At 43.4% G+C, this 20,640-nt stretch overlaps 1 protein-coding gene and 1 non-coding gene across 6 annotated transcripts; both read left to right on the top strand.

Moving 5' to 3' along the window:
• The first annotated feature begins 1,978 nt into the window (after positions 1 to 1,978).
• Positions 1,979 to 20,187, top strand: KHDC4 (KH domain containing 4, pre-mRNA splicing factor). 5 transcript variants are annotated; one of them, XR_008508897.1, is made up of 14 exons: positions 1,979 to 2,039; positions 2,118 to 2,358; positions 6,064 to 6,192; positions 8,094 to 8,173; positions 8,654 to 8,706; positions 10,471 to 10,634; positions 11,198 to 11,409; positions 12,696 to 12,756; positions 14,141 to 14,198; positions 14,309 to 14,562; positions 15,339 to 15,497; positions 16,546 to 16,630; positions 17,580 to 17,671; positions 18,932 to 18,954. XR_008508897.1 is itself a non-coding variant. In XM_054517648.1 (14 exons), exons 1-14 carry the CDS (start codon positions 1,993 to 1,995, stop codon positions 19,129 to 19,131), a joined length of 1,857 nt encoding a protein of 618 aa, XP_054373623.1. In that variant the 5' UTR covers positions 1,979 to 1,992; the 3' UTR covers positions 19,132 to 20,187. The 5 variants fall into 5 exon arrangements, 4 of the variants coding, with proteins under 4 accessions (XP_054373623.1, XP_036253907.1, XP_054373622.1 ...); XM_054517648.1 differs by having other exon boundaries at positions 6,070 to 6,192; positions 16,518 to 16,630; positions 18,932 to 20,187; XM_036398014.2 differs by having other exon boundaries at positions 15,342 to 15,497; positions 16,518 to 16,630; positions 18,932 to 20,187.
• LOC118696166 (small Cajal body-specific RNA 4) lies at positions 10,789 to 10,917 on the top strand. Its single transcript, XR_004981625.1, has one exon. It is a non-coding gene; the product is annotated as a small Cajal body-specific RNA 4 (non-coding RNA).
• Positions 20,188 to 20,640: the final 453 nt, after the last annotated feature.

Genomic DNA, 20,640 nt, shown 5'->3' with positions numbered 1-20,640 from the left:
GGAAAATACACATAGGAATCATAGAGGAGGTGATCTTTGGGGTCCTTTCCCCCTCAGGACAGAGTGACCCACAGTGGATTTAAGGGCTGTGAAATCACTGTTTGAATCAAGTTTCATGCTATGTGTGGATGATCTGTTGTTAACAAGCAGTGATGAGAATGCCTTTACATTGGACACTGTAATTTCTGTATTGCCCTGGCCTAAAATGGCTTCCAAACTCCAGCTAGGCCAAAACAGTTACATATTTACGCTTCATTTTGGGAAAACAACATAATCCTTGGGATGATACAGGTGGAAACAGTAGAAGGGGTGATTTTGGGGTCCTTTCAGACACTTTAATTTCTGTATTGCCTTGGGATAAAATGGCACACGGTGCATCCAAACTCCAGCTAGGCCAAAACAGTTACATATTTGGGCTTCATTTTGGAAAAATGGCACAATCCTTGGGATGATACAGGTGGAAACAGTAGAAGGGGTGATTTTGGAGTCCTTTTAGATGCTGTAATTTCTGTATTGCCTTGGGATAAAATGGCACACCGTGCGTCCAAACTCCAGCTGGGCCAAAACAAAGTTACATATTTACATTTAATTTTGGGGAAATGGCACAATCCTTGGGAAAATACACATAGGAATCATAGAGGAGGTGATCTTTGGGGTCCTTTCCCCCTCAGGACAGAGTGACCCACATTGGATTTAAGGGCTGTGAAATCACTGTTTGAATGGAGTTTTGTGTGATGTGGGGATGATTTGTTGTTGACAAGCAGTGATGAGAATGCCTTTACTTTGGACACTGTAATTTCTGTATTGCCCTGGCCTAAAATGGCATCCAAACAACAGCTGGGCCAAAACAGTTACATATTTAGGCTTCATTTTGGGAAAACAGCATAATCCTTGGGATGATACAGGTGGAAACAGTAGAAGGGGTGATTTTGGGGTCCTTTCAGACACTTTAATTTCTGTATTGCCTTGGGATAAAATGGCACAAGGTGTGTCCAAACTCCAGCTGGGCCAAAACAAAGTTACATATTTACATTTAATTTTGGGGAAATGGCACAATCCTTGGGAAAATACACATAGGAATCCTAGAGGGGATAATCTTTGGGGTCCTTCTCCCCCTCAGGACACAGTGACCCACAGTTTATTTAAGGACCGTGAAATTACCATTTGAAACAAGATTTATGCAATGTGTAGATGATTTGTTTTTAGCAAGCAGTGATGAAAATGCCTTTACATTAGACACTGTAATTTCTGTATTGCCCTGGAATAAAATGGCATCCAAACAACAGCTTTGCCAAAACAGTTACATAATTGTAACTTTGGGAAAACATTTTGGGAAAACAGCATAATCCTTGGGATAATATACTTGGAAATAATAGAGGGGGTCATCTTTGGGCTGCTTTTTCCCCCTCAGGACACAGTGACCCACAGTGGATTTAAGGGCTGTGAAATCACCCTTTGAACTGAGTTTCGTGCAATGTGTGGATGATTTGTTGTTAACATTAGACACTGTAAATTCTGTATTGTCTTGAGATAAAATGGCACAAAGTGCATCCAAACTCCAGCTGGGCCTAAACAGTTACATATTTAGACTTCATTTTGGGAAAATGGCACAATCCTTAGGCTAACACACATAGGAATAATAGAGGGGGTGATCTTTGGGGTCCTTTTAGATGTTGTAATTTCTGTATTGCCTTGGGATAAAATGGCACAAGGTGCGTCCAAACTCCAGCTGGGCCAAAACAAAGTTACATATTTACACTTAATTTTGGGAAAACAGCATAATCCTTGGGCTAACACACGTGGGAACATTAGCGGGGGTGATCTGGGTGATCTTTGGGGTCCTTTCCCCGCTCACCACCCCCGGCCCGCGGTGCCACGTCCGTCCCCATGGCAGCCACCGGAAGTGGCCGCGCCGTCTCCATGGCAACGGGCGGAAGCGGCGGCGCGCGGCGGGCGCGGAGCCGGAAGTGACGCCCGGCAGCCGTGGCGGCCATGTCGGCGGGCGGCGGAGCGCAGCGGGACGCGGGGGCCGCGGGCGGGTGAGGCGCGGCCGCGGCGGCTCGGGCGGCCCCGGTGCCCCTCGGAGCGGCGCCTCACGCTCCCTCTGTCTTTTCCAGGCGCCGCAGCAAGTGGGATCAGCCCGGCCCGGCTCCTAATTTCCTCCTCCCCGGTACGGCGCCGCTGCCCGGGCGGCCGTTCCCCGGTGGGGGCGGCGATGGCGCCGCCGCCGTGGCCGGGTCCGAGAGCTCGGCGGCGCCCTCGGGAGCGCTGGATGCGGCCGCGGCCGTGGCGGCGAAGATCAACGCGATGCTGATGGCCAAAGGGAAGCTGAAGCCGGCGCCCAGCACGGCGGACAAGGTGGGTGGGTGGGCGCGGGGGTGGTTCAGGAAATTGGCTGCCATAAAAACAGTCGGGAATAATTTTAAAAATATTTTTCTGCGTAACAGAAAGCAGTGGATGGCTGTGAGGTCAGTCCGCTGTGAGATTTTACCAAAGCCACCTGTAGGGAGGTAAAAAAGTTTGGTTTTTTTCTCAGAAGCGTAGAATATTCTGAGTTGTGAGGGAGCCACGAGGATTTTTCCAGAGAGCAGAGCTGATGAGAAACTGCATGTGTGAAACGACTGCTTTAAAATATGGGGCCAAATGATTTTAGTGCCTGAAGAAGTTCCCAGTATGAGCTGTATATCCAAGTCCTAATCAGCTTATTCAGCTTTTGCTGGGCCCTGCCCCGAGCTTGGTTGACCCTGATGAGCTCAGGCAGTTGGACTGGTGTGTTCCTCTTGAATAATCTCTTGAGTTTTCTATTCTAAAGCAAGTTTAACTTCAAACTGCTTTTCCAGTTCCAGTCCCATTCTTGTCTTGCTCTTCTGCCTGTCCTCAGCCTGTGCTAGAGCCAAGTTTAGAAGCTGTTTCAAGTTTCATGGAGCCACAGGGTGGTTTGGGTTGGAAGAGACCTTAGAGCTCATCTTGTCCCACCCCTGCCATGGCAGGGACACCTTCCACTGCCTCAGGTGGCTCCTTGGGCACTGCCAGGGATCCAGGGGCAGCCCCAGCTGCTCTGGGAAATCGCTTTTCAAGTGTTTAATCCAAGCATCCAAAGATTGGGGAGCTCAGGAGTTCCAGCTCCTCACTCTCCCAGTTTAGGTGCAAGGGGATTTTTGGTGGGGGGAATTCTGAGCAATGTTCTCATGGAACCATGGAATGGTTTGGGTTGGAATAGACCCAAAAACTCATCCAGTGCCATGGGCAGGGACCCTTTCCACCATCCCAGCCCTGTCCAGCCTGGCCTTGGGCACTGCCAGGGATCCAGGGGCAGCCCCAGCTGCTCTGGGCACCTGTGCCAGGGCCTCACACCCTCCCAGTGAACAATTCTTTCCCAAGATCCCACCCAACCCTGCCATCTGTCATTTAAAAACCATTGCCCCATGTCCTGTTACTTTGTGCTCTGCTAAAAAGTCCTTTTTGCTCATTTTTATAACCCTTTAAGCCCTGCAAAGGGCTCTGAGCTCTCCCTGGATCCTTCTCCAGGTGAGCACTCCCAGCCTGCAGCTCTGTGGCCTCGTCTGCATTCCCTCCCTTCCATCTTTGAGGATCCTAATTTCCATCCAAACTCATTGAAATAGAAAATGAACAAGGAGAATGGGTTTTATAGTGTTGTATTTCTTTTTTCACACTGGTTTTTGGGTTTTTTTTTACACTGGTGCCACTCTGAGGGTTTGCCTTGTGAGGCTGCACCCAAAGGAGTGCTCATTTTGAACATGGGATTTACTCACAAATAAAAAAAAAAAGAGTGCAAAATTGTCCCAAAATCTCCTTAAATCACTTCTGGGGGTGAAATACCCCTGCAGCCTTTTTGGAGTGCTTATTTTGTCACAGAATTTTACTACAGATTAAAAAAAAGAGTGGGAAATTGTCCCAAAATCTCCTTAAATTGCTTCCCTGTCACTTCTAGGGCTGAAATACCCCTGCAGCCTTTTTGGAATGCTCATTTTGCCACAGGATTTACTCACAAATTAAAAAAAAAAGCTGGGGAATTGTCCCAAATTCTCCTTAAATCACTTCTGGGGGTGAAACACCCTTGCAGCCTTTTTGGTGTGCTCATTTTTTTCCATGGAATTTACTCACAATTTAAAAAAAGAGTGGGAAATTGTCCCAGATTCTCCTTAAATTGCTTCCCTGACACTTCTGTCACAGCCCATGAAGTAAAATCCATTTTGAGACATCCCAAAATTGGCAGGTGCTGGTGCTGTCTCATTCTCCCTGCTCTGTTTTTGTCCCAGGCTCTGGTGGCACTCTGGCATCCTGTGACAAACTGTTTTGCTCTGTGGGAACCATTAATCAAGTGATTCATGTGCATTTGGGGTGCCAGTTTTTATTCCACCCTTTTTAAAATATAATAACTCTATATACAATATCTAATAAAGATGTATTTATATTTTTATATATGTTTATATATATAATATATATATAGTAACTATATATATAGTTCTTTCACTGCATATTTTGTTTTTGGTAGAACATGTTCAGTGCTGGCATTTCTAGAATAATTAACTCTCATGACCTTGCAGGTTGTGAGGCAATGGAAATTAAGGAGCTGCAGGTTAATGAATGTATTTTTTTTTTTAAAGTGTGGCAAGAGTGGAGCAGTTTAAAGTCAGAACAGTGCCCTGTGCTGGAGTCCCTCTGTAGCTGCCTCCTTCAAGTTATATTTGTGACAGTGAATTGGTGATCCTGGAAGGTTTTCTTTTTTTATAGAGTCTTGTTTGACCTTTGTGTCCCCCAAATGAATTTCAGGATATTTAGGAGGCTGTGCTAACTCTGTACATTGAAAAGTTCTTTGTGGTAACTCCCAACTCTTCCACTGTTATCTTCTGAATCTCTCACTGTGCCTTTTTATTTCTTAGGCTGACACAAAAGATGGCACCCCTGTCTTAAAGATGGGGACAAATACAGTGTGGATGAGTTCAGATCTTGAGCAGAAATTCTAAATTCTGCCTCTGAAGGCTGTTCAGAGGGGCAGGAGCTACAAACATGAAGTGCACATTTCACTGGGCTCTCAGATTTCTGTCAGAGCTGCCAACTCCAGTGGGAAATGCTTTGGTTTCTGTTCTACCAACTCTGCAGCTCAGTTCCACATCATGTACAGAGCAAAACATTAATTCTCTGTTCATATGTGCTGAAAATAAACCCACTGTGTTGATTTGGGCTGTGAGGAGGCAGATCCAGCAGTAACTCCAAGTTGCTTTCCACTAATCTGGAATTTACTCTCAACTGGAAAAAAAAAAAGTGGGAAATTGTCCCAAATTCTCCTTAAATTGCTTCTCTGTCACTTCTGGGGCTGAAATACCCCTGCAGCCTTTTTGGAGTGCTCATTCTGCCACAGGATTTACTCACAAATTAAAAAAAAAAAGAGTGGGAAATTGTCCCAAATTCTCCTTAAATCGCTTCTGTTGCCTTCAAAACCTGAAAGGGGTGAACAAGAAGGATTAACCTCTAAGAGCTCTACAGCTCAGTTCCACATCATGTACAGAGCAGAAACATTAATTATTCTATGAATGTGTGCTGAAAATGAACCCACTGTGTTTATTTGGGCTGTGAGGAGGCAGATCCAGCAGCAATTCCAATGTACTTTTCACTAATCTGTGTAAAGATTTTACCTTCAGCAACTGAAGGGGGTGCACAAGAAGGATGTTTATTATTTATTTTATTAATAAGTGCTGAAGATAAACCCAGTGTGTTTATTTGGGCAGATCCAGCAGCAATTCCAATGTACTTTTCACTAATCTGTGTAAAGATTTTACCTTCAACAACTGAAGGGGGTGCACAAGAAGGATGTTTATTATTTATTTTATTAATAAATGCTGAAGATAAACCCAGTGTGTTTATTTGGGCAGATCCAGCAGGAATTCCAATGTGCTTTCCTGTGCAGTCTGTAAGGATTTTTTCAATGTGCAATATGTAAATTTTGCCTTCAACAACTGAAGGGGGTGAACAACAAGGACCTTCCCCCCTTGAGTTTGTTTGTGCTTTTTTTTCCACTTTTGCAACTGCTTCTCTTTGAAGCTGCAGGCTCTGGGAAAAGGTCCAGCCACGAGTAAAAGCAAGGATGACCTTGTGGTGGCAGAGGTGGAGATCAATGATGTCCCCCTGACGTGCAGGAACCTGCTGACCCGGGGCCAGACCCAGGATGAGGTATGTCCCACACCCCCAATGGCACTGGCATATTGGCTGAGAAACCCTCTTTGCCCAGGATTTCTCTCCTGAGAAGCCTCAGAGAAAAGGCAAACACTAGGATCTCATTTTGCTCTCCTGTGGTTTGCTGCTTTGGAATGTGGTTGGAGATGGTTTATCCAACAGGTGAATTGTTTTTACTTAATGAGCAATCATGGTCAGGCTGTGTTGGGACTCTGAGGAGAGAGTCAGGAGTTTTCATTATTATCTTTTAGCTTTCTGTCTGTATCCGTTCTCTAGTCTTGAGGATAGCTTTAGTATAGCATTCTATGATATGATATAATATAATATAATATAATATGATATGATATGATATGATATGATATGATGTGATTAATATATAATATATGGCACAATGTGATATAGCACAATATAATACAGCACAATATAATATAATATGGCATAATGTAATATAATGTGATATAATACAATGTGATATTATATGATATAATACAATATAATGTAATGTAATATAGTATAATATAATTTAGTATAGTATAATATAGTATAATATAATGTAATGTAATATAATAAGGCATAATGTGATATAGCATAATATAGCACAATACAATATAGCACAATATAATATAATATAGTATAATATAATATGGCATAATATAATATAATGTGATATAATACAATGTGATAATGTGATATAATACAATGTGATTATGATATAATACAATATAATGTAATATAATATAGTATAATATAATTTAGTATAATATAGTATAATATAATATAATGTAATATAATATAATTTAGTATAGTATAATATAATATGGCATAATGTGATATAGCATAATGTGATATAGCATAATATAACACAATACAATATAGCACAATATAATATAATATAATATGGCATAATATAATATAATGTGATATAATACAATGTGATATTATATAATATAATACAATATAATGTAGTATAGTATAGTATGAGATGATATAATATGGTATGATATGCTATAATATGATATGATATGATAATAAATTAGCCTTCTAAGAACATGGAGCCAGATTCATAATTTCCTTCCTTCATCAGGGGGACCTTAAAAATACCTCCCTGCAGCAGCTCTGCTGCCTTGGCAGGGAGCTCTGGGCTTACATAACCCTGGCCACCTTTCACCTTGTTCCTGAGGAGATAGGGTGAAATGAACTCGCAGTGAACTCTGTTCAGGGGTTGTTTCTTTCTAGGAAACTCGTGTTTTCTAAAGGGGTTTGTTGGTTTGCTCAGTAAATGGTTGTATTGATGCCTCAGTGTTTAGTTTTTCTATTTTTCAGGTTCTGGGCTGCTTTAGTGTGTGAGTCTGGGTTTCATATGAGGGGATGCTGAGCTCTCTTCACAGAGCAGGGAGACAAAACAATTCCTGCTCTAGCTGGGCACCAAGGACAAATGATCCAAATCTCAGCACAAGAGCACAAACAACGTGGGCTGAAGAGAGAAAAACAGGAAAAATGGGACTGCATGGGCTGGAACTGTGATTAGACAATTAAGTCAAATATACTACGAGACAAAACTTACAACAGTGTGGGACCCCACGACCAGTCATCCATTTTTGGGACCATTTTGGTTCATCTTGGGTGGAGCCCTGGCTGGGCTCTGGTGCTGCTCAAGGTGAATCTGTTGAGGCCTTTTAATAAATCCCTACTTTATTAATTAACTCTGTCCAGCCTCTGTTCTAAATCAGCCTTCACAAGGCATCAGTATTATGACTTCAGAGCCAGCATCAGCCTCTTAGCACTTCATTACTGATTTCTGGGGGTTTTTACAAGAACATTGTTGAAGTTTTGGCATTCTGTGTGTGCCTTGTTTGCTGCTGGCAGGTGTTTCACTGGGTTTTGTCCATTTTTTGCAGATCAGTCGCCTGAGTGGAGCAGCTGTCTCCACTCGAGGGAGGTTCATGACTGCAGAAGAGAAAGCCAAAGTGGGACCTGGGTTTGTATTTTTATTTTTGGAGGTTCTGCTTTTTTTTTCTCTGAGGTGACAGAGTGCTGGGGTTCTGCTTGGTTGGTTCTCCTATAAATTTGCCATTCTGGTGGTCCTGGGCTGAAACGACCACCCCAGCCATGACAGATCACACTGTGCTCAACTTCTCCTCACAGAAGACTGCAACTGCCCAAATACTTCCCAATTTCTTGCTGCTTTTAGTTTGTGACCCATTTATGTGGGCAAGCTAATTCAAGTTTTCAGTGCTGTAACTTTTCTGAATCATCAATTCCTGGATCAGATTTTCAGTGCAGAGCTTTTCTGCCTGAGCACTGTGATAGTCAAGGAATTTGTGTTCTGTTATCTGGAGGGCATTTCAGATTTTTATGGAAGACTTTCTGCATGTTATGACTGTAATATAATTAGATTGGGTCCATTATTATTGTGTTGTCTGTGGGTTTAATTGAATATTTGACTTTTTCTTTCCAGAGATCGTCCTCTGTATCTTCACGTTCAGGGTCAGACACGGGAGTTGGTTGACAGTGAGTACAAAATATTTTGGTTTTTCTCTCCCTGTTTGTGATAAAGGGTTGGATTTGAGTTATAAACACCTTGGTGGTGATAACAGACTCCATTCAAACACTGATACTGAGATCTCTGCTCAGAAATCCCTGAGGTGCCATGGACTGCATTCATCAGGAAATGAAAATTTTGGATAGACTGCAAGGAAGGTGGGGAGGGAGTGGGCAGGTACAGCTCTTATCTCACTGATAACACACCCAGATCCATGGGAACAGAGGTGTGACAGGGAGGCCTCCTGCCAGAAGGACCACAGAGGGTCACATCTGGTGCCACCACCCTGCTCAGACAGGGCCATCCCAGAGCAGAGGGCACAGAGCTGGGGCCAGGTGGCTCTGGGATCCCCAGGCAGGGACATCCCAGGGCTGTTGCAGGTGGCTCTGGGATCCCCAGGCACGGAGGCTCCACAGCCTCTCTGGGCTCTGCTCAGGGCTGGCACTGCCCAGGGCAGCAGTTCTGCCTCCTGGCCAGGGGCAGCTCCTGGGCTCAGGCCCTGCCCGTGGCTCTGGGGCCATTGCTGGGCCTGGAGCAGAGCCTGGGGCTGCTCTGACCTCTGCACACAGGGACAGACTGGGACAGACAGACTGGGACAGACCGTGGGACACAGAGACACCTGGGGACAGACTGGGACAGACAGGGACACCTGGGGACAGCCAGGAACAGATAGGAACACCCAGAGACAGACAGGGACACTCATGAATAGCCAGGGACAGACAGGGACACCCAGACACACACAGGGACATCTGGGGACAGCCAGGGATGCTCAGAGACACCCAGGGGCAATCAGGGACAGTCAAGGACCCCCTGGGACAGATAGGGATACCCAGGAACACTCAGAGACAGACAAGGACACCTGGGGACACCCAGGGACAGACAGGAACAGCCAGAGACACTGAGAGACACCCAGGGACACCTGGGGACACCCAGGGCTGAGGCCCCTCTCCCTGGGGCTCCTCTCCAGGCTGAGCAGCCCCAGCTCCCTCAGCCTTTCTGGGCAGGGACCCTCCAGGCCCTTCAGCATCTTTGTCACCCTGCAGGAGCTCCCTGGCCCTGCTGTGCTGAGGGTGCCAGAGCTGGGCACAGCCCTGCAGAGGTTCAGCACTGCCTGGAGCACCCCCTGACCTGCTGGGAATGCTCTTCCTCACCCAGCCCAGGACCCCTCTGTCCCCTGGCTGCCAGGGCACAGTGCTGGCTCAGGGACAGCTTGGTGACACCCCTCAGATCCTCCCCAGCAGGTCACCCCCAGCCTGTGCTGGTGCCTGGGGTTGTTCCTCCCTGACCTTGCCTTAAAACATTGCCCAAGCTTTATCAGGGTGGAAATGGAGAAGAAATTCTGATACTTCACTGAATACCTGAGCTGGGAGGGACCCACAGGGATCACCCAGTCCAAGCCCTGGCCCTGCAGTGACACCCCAAAATCCCACCCTGGGAGCATTTCCCAAACCCTCCTGCAGCTCTGGCAGCCCTGGGGCTGTGCCCATGCCCTGGGGAGCCTGGGCAGTGCCCAGCACCCTCTGGGGAAAAACCTTTTCCTGTATCCATCCTAAACCTCCCTCACCCAGCTCCAGGATCCCTGGGGATCCTCTGTGATCCCATACAGGGGTGCAAACCCTGGGCCCCACTGGGGATGCAATCCCATAACAGAATATGCAAAACAACCCTGTTATGTCACAGTTTGACTACTCTGGGCTGCTGAATTAGAATGAATTTTATGTTCTCTCACCTAGGAGCTGTTAACAGAATCAAGGAGATCATTACCAATGGAGTGGTGAAAGCAGCCACGGGCTCCAGCCCCACATTCAATGGGGCCACAGTCACTGTCTATCACCAGCCAGCCCCCATCACTCAGATTACTCCAGCTGTTGGCCAAAAACCTCCATTCCAGTCAGGGGTGAGTGAATTTTATTGACTATCACTGCTTACAAGATTTGCCTTTTACAAAGCAGACGTGTCACGTGTTATTTATTTATTAAAAAAAAACCAAAATCACAGCACAAAAGCTGAAAAACCACCCCAAAAAATCACCCCCAGCTTGTGTTGTGAAATCTGGAGGACTAACAAGACTGAGTCTGGAGAGTGAGACTCAGGTGACAGTGGCCTCCTAAAAGCAAAGGGATGGAGAGAGCAGTCCTACCTCCAGAAAAGCCCAGGGCTCACTGTGCCATCTGACACTGAACCCTTCTGTCTGTCCCAGCAGTGGGATGTCTGTCCTCAGTGAAATTAGAGTGAAATATTAAAGCTTTTGCTGTTCATTTCCAGATGCATTATGTCCAGGACAAGCTGTCTGCTGATTAAGGCCTGCAGAAGGTGTTGACATTGAAATAGAAATCAATTTTTACTTCAGAACTAATATTTTTGCATCTGACCCTGAAGCCTTCTGTGTGTCCCAGCAGTGAGATGTCTGCCCTCAGTGAAATGAAAATGAAATATTAAAGATTTGCTGTTCATTTGCAGATGCATTATGTCCAGGACAAGTTGTTTGTTGGGCTGGAACATGCTGTTCCCACATTTAATGTGAAGGAGAAGGTGGAAGGGCCTGGCTGCTCCTACTTGCAGCACATTCAGATTGAAACTGGTGCCAAAGTCTTTCTTCGAGGGAAAGGCTCAGGTTGCATAGAACCAGCATCAGGCAGAGAAGCCTTTGAACCCATGTACATCTACATCAGGTATGGGGGAGTTGCAAAAAAATCCCATAAAAATCCATTTATAAAAAAGTCCCACAAAAAATCCACTTAAAAAAAAATCCCATAAAAATCCATTTTAAAAAAAATCCCATAAAAATCCATTTATATAAAAAAATCCCATTAAAAATCCATTTAAAAAAAATCCCATAAAAATCCATTTATAAAAAATATCCCATTAAAAAATCCATTTTTAAAAAAATTCCATAAAAAATCCATTTATAAAAAAAATCACATAAAAATCCATTTAAAAAAATCCCATTTAAAATCTGTTTTAAAAAAATCCCATAAAAATTAAAAAATTTAAAAATTATTTAAAAAAAATCCCATAAAAAGCCCATTTAAAAAAATCCCATAAAAAGCCACTTTAAAAAATCCCATAGAAATCCATTTTAAAAAAAATCCCATTAAAAATCTGTTTTTAAAAATCCATTTTAAAAAAATCCCATAAAAAGCCCATTTAAAAAAATCCTATAAAAACCCACTTTAAAAAATCCCATAAAAATCCATTTTAAAAAATGCCATAAAAATCAATTTTAAAAAGATCCCATAAAAATCAATTTAAAAACATTTAAAAAATCAATTTAAAAAAATCCCTTTAAAAATCAATTTTAAAAAATCCATAAAAATCAATTTTAAAAAGATCCCATAAAAATCCATTTTAAAAAATCCCATAAAATCAATTTTAAAAAATCCCATAAAAATCAATTTTAAAAAGATCCCATAAAAATCAGTTTTAAAAAGATCCCATAAAATTAATTTTTTTTAAATCCCATAAAAGTCAATTAAAAAAAATCCCATTTAAAAATCAGTTAAAAAAAATCCAGTTAAAAAAAATCAAATTTTAAAAAAATCCCATAAAAATCAATTTTAAAAAGATCCCATAAAAATCAAATTTCAAATTCATTTTTAAAAAATCTCATTTAAAAAAAACCCCAAATTTTTAAAAATCCCATAAAAATCCATTTTAAAAATTCCCATTAAAAATCAATTTTAAAAAATCCCATTTTAAAAATCCATTTAAAAAAAATCCCATTAAAAATCCCAATGCCCAGTCAGGAATGTTGCTCAATCTTTAATCACTGTGAAATTCTTCATTTGGACTAATTTAATAGAAATTAAATAAATTTTTGCACCTGGCTTGACTTTAGAGGTGTCTCTAAAGTGATAAGGGTGTAACCCTATGGTGATAGGGCAGAGAAGGAGCTCCCAAATTTGACAGAAAAGTTTGTTCTTATAAATTTTTATTTTTTTTTGGTGTATTTTTTCAGTCACCCAAAGCCAGAAGGTTTGGCAGCTGCTAAAAAGCTGTGTGAGAACCTCTTGCAAACAGTGAGTAACTCTTACAAATGAGAGATTTCAGAGCCTTCTGTAGTTTGGGATGTGCATTAAAAAATTCTTAATTCTTTCAGCAAAGCTCTTCGTGTGTCAAGGAGAAACCTCATAGGTTTCTCCTCCCAAGGGTTGCTGTGGAATTCTTGTACAGAGAATAAATAATATTTCTCAGGAAGGAGCTGAGAATTTTAGGGGCAAAAAATTCAAATGGTTCCAGAGCAGAACTGGGGGTGAGGAGAAGGGAATATCTGCAAACATAAATCTGCTTTTTGCTCATTGCTCCAGCTTCCCCTCTTTGATAGCCAGAGCTGCCCTGGCTGCTTTAGGAAAGATCAAGTGATTGCTGTAGCAAAAAAATTCTAGAAAATCTCTCCCATACACAGAGAATCTTCAATTTCTCAGCTTCCCTATATAAATAAGAATAAAGTTCTGGAGAGTCTTTCAGTTAAGATAATAATAATAAGATAATGGAGTAGGGGATACAAAGTTTCTTTTGAAAAATATTTGGAAGCTTTTTTATTCTCTGAGGCTCTGTTGTAGTAATTAATAATATTGAACTAATTAATATTGAAGAAATCAATTTGCCACTCTCTTTCCTATAAAAAATATATATTACATTCCATTTTTATATTTTATCATTATATTTTATTATTATAATTTTAATATATATTATATTTATTATTCTATTTTATTAGTACATCTATTATTTTTATGATATACTTATCATATTTTTATTATATTTTATTATTCTATTATATTTTTATTATTGTGTTTTATTATATTTTTATCATATTTTAACATTATATTTTATTTTGTTATATTTTATTATTATCCCAAATATGATCCAAATATTATATATATTATTATCCTCATTATCCTCATTATCCTTATTATTATCCTTATTATTATCCTTATTATTATCCTTATTATTATCCTTATTATTATCCTTATTATTATCCTTATCATTATCCTTATCATCATTATCCTTATCATCATTATCCTTATCATCATTATCCTTATTATCATTATCCTTATTATCATTATCCTTATTATCATTATCCTTATTATCCTTATCCTTATTATTATTATTATTATTATTATTATTATTATTATTATTATTATTATTATTATTATTATTATTATTATTATTATTATTATTATTATTATTATTATTATTATTAATATTAACTAAATCTGCCACAGAGGCCAGTAGGATCAGGGGATGTTGATGGGATTTTGGTGGGTGGATTTTCATGTTTGGGTTATTGCTGTCCTTGTGCACAGTGTGTTCTGGAATCAGCATTCCCTCACATGGTTATAGGCAGTTACAGAAATGTCAATATTTTTATTTTTATTGTCTAATCTTTGAAATTCCTCCTAGGTTCACGCCGAGTACTCTCGATTTGTGAACCAGATAACCACTGCAGTTCCCTTGGCAGGTAAAAATCACCTTTGAGACTTCAGCCTCTTTTCCATTTGGAATTGATTGGCTTTTGTGGTGTCTGTGGCAGAACTAAGATGTCCTTTTGTCCTTTCTGCCTCTCTCCAGGCTTCACCCAGCCAGCCACGATCAACAGCGTCCCCTCCCAGCCCTCCTATTACCCCTCCAACGGGTACCAGTCTGGCTATCCCGTGGTTCCCCCTCCTCAGCAGCCTGTCCAGCCTCCCTATGGGGTGCCAGGGATGGTCCCCCCTGCAGTGCCCCTGGCTCCTGGCGTCCTCCCAGCGCTGCCCACGGCCGTGCCACCCGTGCCCACCCAGTACCCCATTCCTCAGGTGCAGCCTCCAGCCAGCACGGGCCAGGTACTGCCCGGGGTCACTCTTTGCTGTGGAGAAAAGACTCTGTAGTTCTTCTTTAGGGCTTTATTTTAGCCTTTTTTTAGTGCTTTTTTTTCGTTGGTTTGTTTGTTTTGGGGTTTTTTTGGGAGGATGTTTGTGGTTTTTGTTATTGTTTAGCTGATCCATCCTTCTAAGCAACTAAATTGTTGGGTTGGCAGCTTCCTACTACATTCTTCATATTCTGTTCTTCATATTCTATTTTTCCCATTCTGTTTTTCCCATTCTGTTTTTCCCATTCTGTTTTTCCTATTCCATTCTTCACATTGTGCCCCTCACATTGTGCCCCTCACATTGTGCCCCTCACATTGTGCCCTTCCCATTCTGCCCTTCCCATTCTGCCCTTCCCATTCTGCCCTTCCCATTCTGCCCTTCCCGTTCTGCCCTTCCCATTCTGCTCATATTATTCATATTCTGTATTAATTTTATAAACTACACCTGTCCTCTTAACAGCAAGGACATTTTCAGGGGTTGGGGAGTCAATTCAATTTCTGAGGAGCATCATCACACTCTGTGGTGCCCCTGTGTAGGTGCCTGAGTTTAAATTACAGCTGGGGATTAGTTTGAGGTGGGAGCATTCTCTAAATGAAATCCTTGTTTTACCTCTTCAGTTGTGAATTTTCCTCTAAATTCTCTTATCTCTAGAGAAACTATTTGTATGCTCTCCTCCTTACTGCAGTGAATGAATACTTTACATGCACATTATCAATTTTTCCTGTGTTTTCTCTCTGACTTGTGCCCAGCAGAGTCCTCTGAGTGCTCCTTTCCTTCCTGCTGCCCCAGTAAAAACCAGCATGCCAACTGGTAGCCAGCCCCAGGTGCAGCCCCATCCCCAGGGCCAAAAGAGACGCTTCACCGAGGAGCTGCCTGATGAGAGAGAGTCAGGACTGCTGGGATACCAGGTGGAATAAAATCAGCAATTTTCCTTCCCTCACCAGGCAGAGATTGGGTTGTTGTTAGCCCAGGTTGTTGGAGCAGTTGTGCAGGGCCTTGGGCACAGGGCAGTGGTTGTCCCAAAGCACAGGGCCCACATTTTGGTGTCTCTGAGTGGATGCACTGCTCCAAAGCTGTGGATTAACTCATTCCAGCTGCTTTCCATACCCTCAGCCCTTCCCAAAGATGAGTGCTGCATCCAGGTCACAGACATGACAAGAGTGTGGGACTGCTTGGCCTAAAGAGAAATTATTTGGGGCTTTATTGGAATTTTTTGGGGTCTTTAGGTGGGCTTTTTGAGGGAGGGAAATGTAATAACTTCTAGTTTTTCCCATTTACCTTGCAGGTTGCACTTGAGAGGATTTCAAGAAGCTTAGTTTAAAAGCTTATTTATTTAGGTCGTTAGATGACTAAGAAAAATAATTTTTATGTTATTAGATGATTTTAAGAAAAATAATTTTTAGGCACTTAGATGATTTTAAGAAAAATAATTTTGAGTTCTTCTCATTTGCCTGAGAGCAAAGGGAGTGTCTGTAAATATTTCTCTGATGCTACACCCCTGCCACAGGCAGAGCCCTTAATAAAACCTTTGCCTAGAGGCAATAAGGAACTGCCTGTGTGTTAGAGCTAATATTAGAATCTCAAACAGATTCCTGTGGCATGAGCTCTATTCAGGGTTCAGAATTAGCTGGCTGAGGAGCTGATAGGTGATCCATGAAGGGAGCAGCTCTCTTTATTGTCCTGAACTGCTGACAGGGTGGAGTAGGTGGTGAGGAGTTTTCCCGAGTGGTGCTCAGACCTGTTTCCCACCACTCAGATATTTTGAGGAGAAAGCTGCCCTCAGATATTTTGAGGAGAAAGCATTTTGTGTAGCAGTGGTGCTTAGGGATTCCTTCTGAAAGGTTGGGTTTCCTAACAGTATCATTAAGGAGCTGTAGCTTTTGTTGTAGTTGTAGATTTGCTAATGCCGTGTGTTTTTCTGCTCATAGCATGGACCCATTCATATGACTAATTTAGGTACAGGCTTCTCCAGTCAGAGTGAAATCGAGGGAGCCGCGGCGAAGGCAGCAAGTTCCTCAGGAAAGGAGAGAGAGAGGGACAGGTGAGTGAGGAATCAGGGGCAGGTTCTCCTGGTTCTTGTGCAAAGCTTATTTCTGAGATGTTTTTCATGTTCTCTTCTGGGATTTGGGGATTGTTTGGTGTTGGATGGGGTTTTTTTGTATTTTGGGTTGGGTTTTTTTAAGGAGAAGGGATGCAAGGGTTACCTTTTGATGCTACAGAATAAAAATTGCTTCTTTTCCACTCCTACCTAAGTCTTTGTGTGGCTCTGGTATTTTGCCTCTGTCACACATTCCATTGTACTGGCCCCAGCACAGACCCTTGAGGGCCACTGCTTGTTACTGGTGTCATCTTGGACATTGAGCTGGGATTGTAACTCTTGGGACATGGCCATCCAGCCAGTTCCTTACCCCTCTGATTATCCATGCATCCATGCATGCATCCATGCATGCATGCATCCATCCATCCATCATCCATCCATCCATCCATCCATCCATCCATCCATCCATCCATCCATCCATCCATCCATCCATCCATCCATTCATCCATCCATCATCCATTCATCCATCCATCATCCATCCATCATCCATTCATCCATCCATTCATCCATCCATCATCCATCCATCCATCCATCCATCCATCATCCATCATCCATCCATCCATCCATCCATCCATCCATCCATCCATCCATCCATCATCCATCCATCATCCATCCATCCATCCATCCATCCATCCATCCATCCATCCATCCATCCATCCATCCATCCATCCATCCAATCCATTCCTGTCCCAGTAAGAATGCTGGGAGAGGACAGGCCTTGCAGAGCTCCAGGTTGGGGCCACCAGTCACTCCAGTCCACCAGCACAGTCACTGGAAGAGTCAAGGAACTTAAAATTCAACTCCTCAGCCCAAGATCTGAGTTAGGAATGTGATGTTTATTACTTTTGACTCTTAGCTTGGTTTACAAAAGAAACAATCTTGTTTTAAACAGGCAGTTGATGCCTCCGCCAGCTTTTCCTGTCACTGGAATGAAATCGGAATCGGAAGAAAGAAAAGGTGCGGGGTCTTTGCCAGGCAACCATGGTGAGTGCAATGGGTCACACACCCCTGCAAGTCCAGTTTCCTCTCCCAAACACCCTTCTAAGTCCAGTTTCCTCTCCCAAATGGTGCTGGTTTTAACATTTGCCTAAACTGGTGGGGTTTTTTGGCTGTTGTGTGTTGAAGTGCAAAGCAGGTGATGTTGCACTGCTCTAAAATCACTGGTGCTTGCTGTGGTTATACACACAGGTGGCTTCTCAAAGCTTTAATAAATATCTGTATGAAATGAGGGAGTTTGATTAAGTGAGGGACTAAAGACAGGGAAATTTGGCCCATCAGGCAGCACAGAATGTGGTGGGGTTATTTTGTGGCTTTGCATTGTTATGCACACAGGTTGCTTCTCAAAGCTTTAATAAATATCTGTATGAAATTAAGGGAGTTTAACCAAGTAAAGGACTAAAGACAGGGAGTTTTGACCCATCAGGCAGCACAGAATATGGTGGGGTTCTTTTGTGGGTTTGCATTGTCATGCAGAGGTTGCTTCTCAAAGCTTTAAGAAATATCTGTATGAAATGAGGAGATTTTGATTAAGTGAGGGACTAAAGACAGGGAGATTTGGCCCATCAGGCAGCACAAAATGTGGTGGGGTTGTTTTGTGGCTTTGCATTGTTAGCAGCTGCCTCAGAGGCACAGAGGATCATGGGGAGAATTCTGCTCAGGTGGGGATTTCCACACATTTCCACACATTTCTGGCTGCAGACAGCACAAGTGCTGCCAGGATTTCATCTTTCCTGTCACTGAGCAAGGTTTGAACCTGTCAGACTTGCAGTTGTTGATCTCTGCAGACAGCTCAGTGCTCTCAGCTCTGCAGGGACATCACCCAGCCTGGTTAACCTTAGTTCTTCTGCAGTCTTGCTCCCAGACATTGCTCTCCTGTTAGCTTCCTTTTGAGCAAAATTTCTACTTTTCTTTACGTGTTGATCTCTTTAACGGTGAAATTGCCCTCACTGAGAGCCATTTGCTAACTTTACCTTTTCTGTGTGTTTCTTTCTTGTTTCTCTGTTCTCTTACATGGTTCTGATGGATCACATGGCTGTTGCTGGTGCTGTTTCGTGTGGCCTTCGACCTTGGATGACCATTGGCCTTGTGACCTCAAAATGGTGTCCAACTAACAATTTACAATTAACATCTTTTTTTATTATTATTAACTCGTTTTTGGGGCATTTTATCTCTTTTTATTTGTTTTGTTTTTATTATTTTCCTTCTTGGGGGGGCTGGGGGGCTTGTTTTGTTTTCCCCTCCTAGATCATCAAGCCAAGAAGATGAAAACTGCAGAGAAGGGCTTTGGATTAGTGGCCTATGCTGGAGATTCTTCAGATGAAGAGGAGGAACACGGTGGCCATAAAAACGCAAGTACTTTTTCACAGGGCTGGAGTTTGGGGTACCAGTACCCATCCTCACAACAGCGAGCTAAACAACAGATGCCTTTCTGGATGGCACCATAAAAAAACTGCACAAGAGTTTTCATTCATCTGATTTTTCCCCCTCTAGCAATAATGCATGTATATTCCAGAATGAACTTGGCAAAGAGGCGTTGTTTTTACATTTGCAGAAGCCAATTTCCCCTTGGAAGGGCTCCATTGTTTTTTAAAATCTTCATTTTGGCAGTGTATTTGTCAATTTTAAAAAGGAGTATTTGGAGTAGCATCCTGGCTGGCCTAGTCCCTTGTGCAAGGGAGTGCTGTAAAGAGGAACCAGGGGAGCCTCTTGGGCCATATTTTCAGTTCTCCCAGATAAAGGGAAGAGTCAGTGACACTGACTTCACTCTGCCTTTGCATTTTTGGAGCGCTCCTGCTGTCAGCCCCAGTGATCTACTGGTGACTCAGCCTCAATTTTGGACTTTCACCAGAGGGAAGAAACATCCAGCAGTCATGAAAAACTTGAGCATCACATTTGGAAAACTCTTGGTTTTATTTCAGACATCTCCTGTAACTCAGCTTGGTTTTATTTTGAAATGTGATTTTACCAGTCCCACAAGTTCTCATTCTGGCCAGATGTTGGGCTGGGGGATGCTCAGGTTTTTGGATAGGTTCACTTTGCTCCAGGTGGACTTGGCACTGTAGCCCTAGTGCTGAATTGTTTCCAGTCACCCCGGGACTCCAACTCAGCAGGAATTCCTTTTCCAGAGGCTCACCCCCATCTCCTCCCTCACTCACTGGATTCCACCAGAGCCAGAAGGTTCCACAGTGGTTTTCCAAAGGGCAGCAGCTCCTGCCTCACATGCAGAACCTGGGAATGAGTTTTTGGACTGTTGTTTTTGGACGTGAACTGCACTGGGGGCTGAGTGGGGTGGGCTGCTGCAGCCAGAACTCCTGCACTGAGCAGTGACCCAGGGACTGCTCCAGGGCACTGGGCAGCTTTTGGGACAGGAGCTGTGGTTTTGAGAAGGGGCTGAGTCACTGCTGCAGCCAGGGATGCCTCACCTGTACAAACCTCGGCTTCCCCATGTGTTGTAAATAATTAGAACCATACTTTCATTATAAATAAATGTATAAATATTCTGCTTCCTGCTGCTGCTTTGGGTGAGGTTTGGAGCCTGTGATAAGGGTGGGAGGGATGAAGGGCTGGGGGGAGCCCTGGGGCCAAGGAGCTGTGGGGAAGTTCTGGGGCTGGAGGAGCCCACGGGGGTGGGAGGGGGTCCAGGGCTGGGGGTCCCCAAGGATCGGGGGATCCCCGGCGGTGGAGGGGTTGGGAGAGGGGTTCGGGCTGGGGGGAACCGAGGGGCTGGAGAGGGGGTTCGGAGCTGGGGCGAGTCCCTGGGTGCTGGGGATGGGGCAGGGAGTGCAGGTGGGAGGGGAGCCGGGAGCTGACAGAGACCCCGAGATCCGGGACAGGAGTCCCGGGGCTGGGGGTCCCGAGGGCAGTGCCATGTCCCGTCGTGTCCCATCGTGTCCCCACCGTGTCCCGTCCTGTGCCCCTTGGGTCCCCGCCGTGTCCCGTCCTGATACCGCTAT

The sequence above is a fragment of the Molothrus ater genome, chromosome 29 (assembly GCF_012460135.2).
Source record: "Molothrus ater isolate BHLD 08-10-18 breed brown headed cowbird chromosome 29, BPBGC_Mater_1.1, whole genome shotgun sequence".
In the NCBI taxonomy this organism is placed as follows: domain Eukaryota; kingdom Metazoa; phylum Chordata; class Aves; order Passeriformes; family Icteridae; genus Molothrus; species Molothrus ater.
This window is presented reverse-complemented; position numbering and strand designations above follow the sequence as displayed.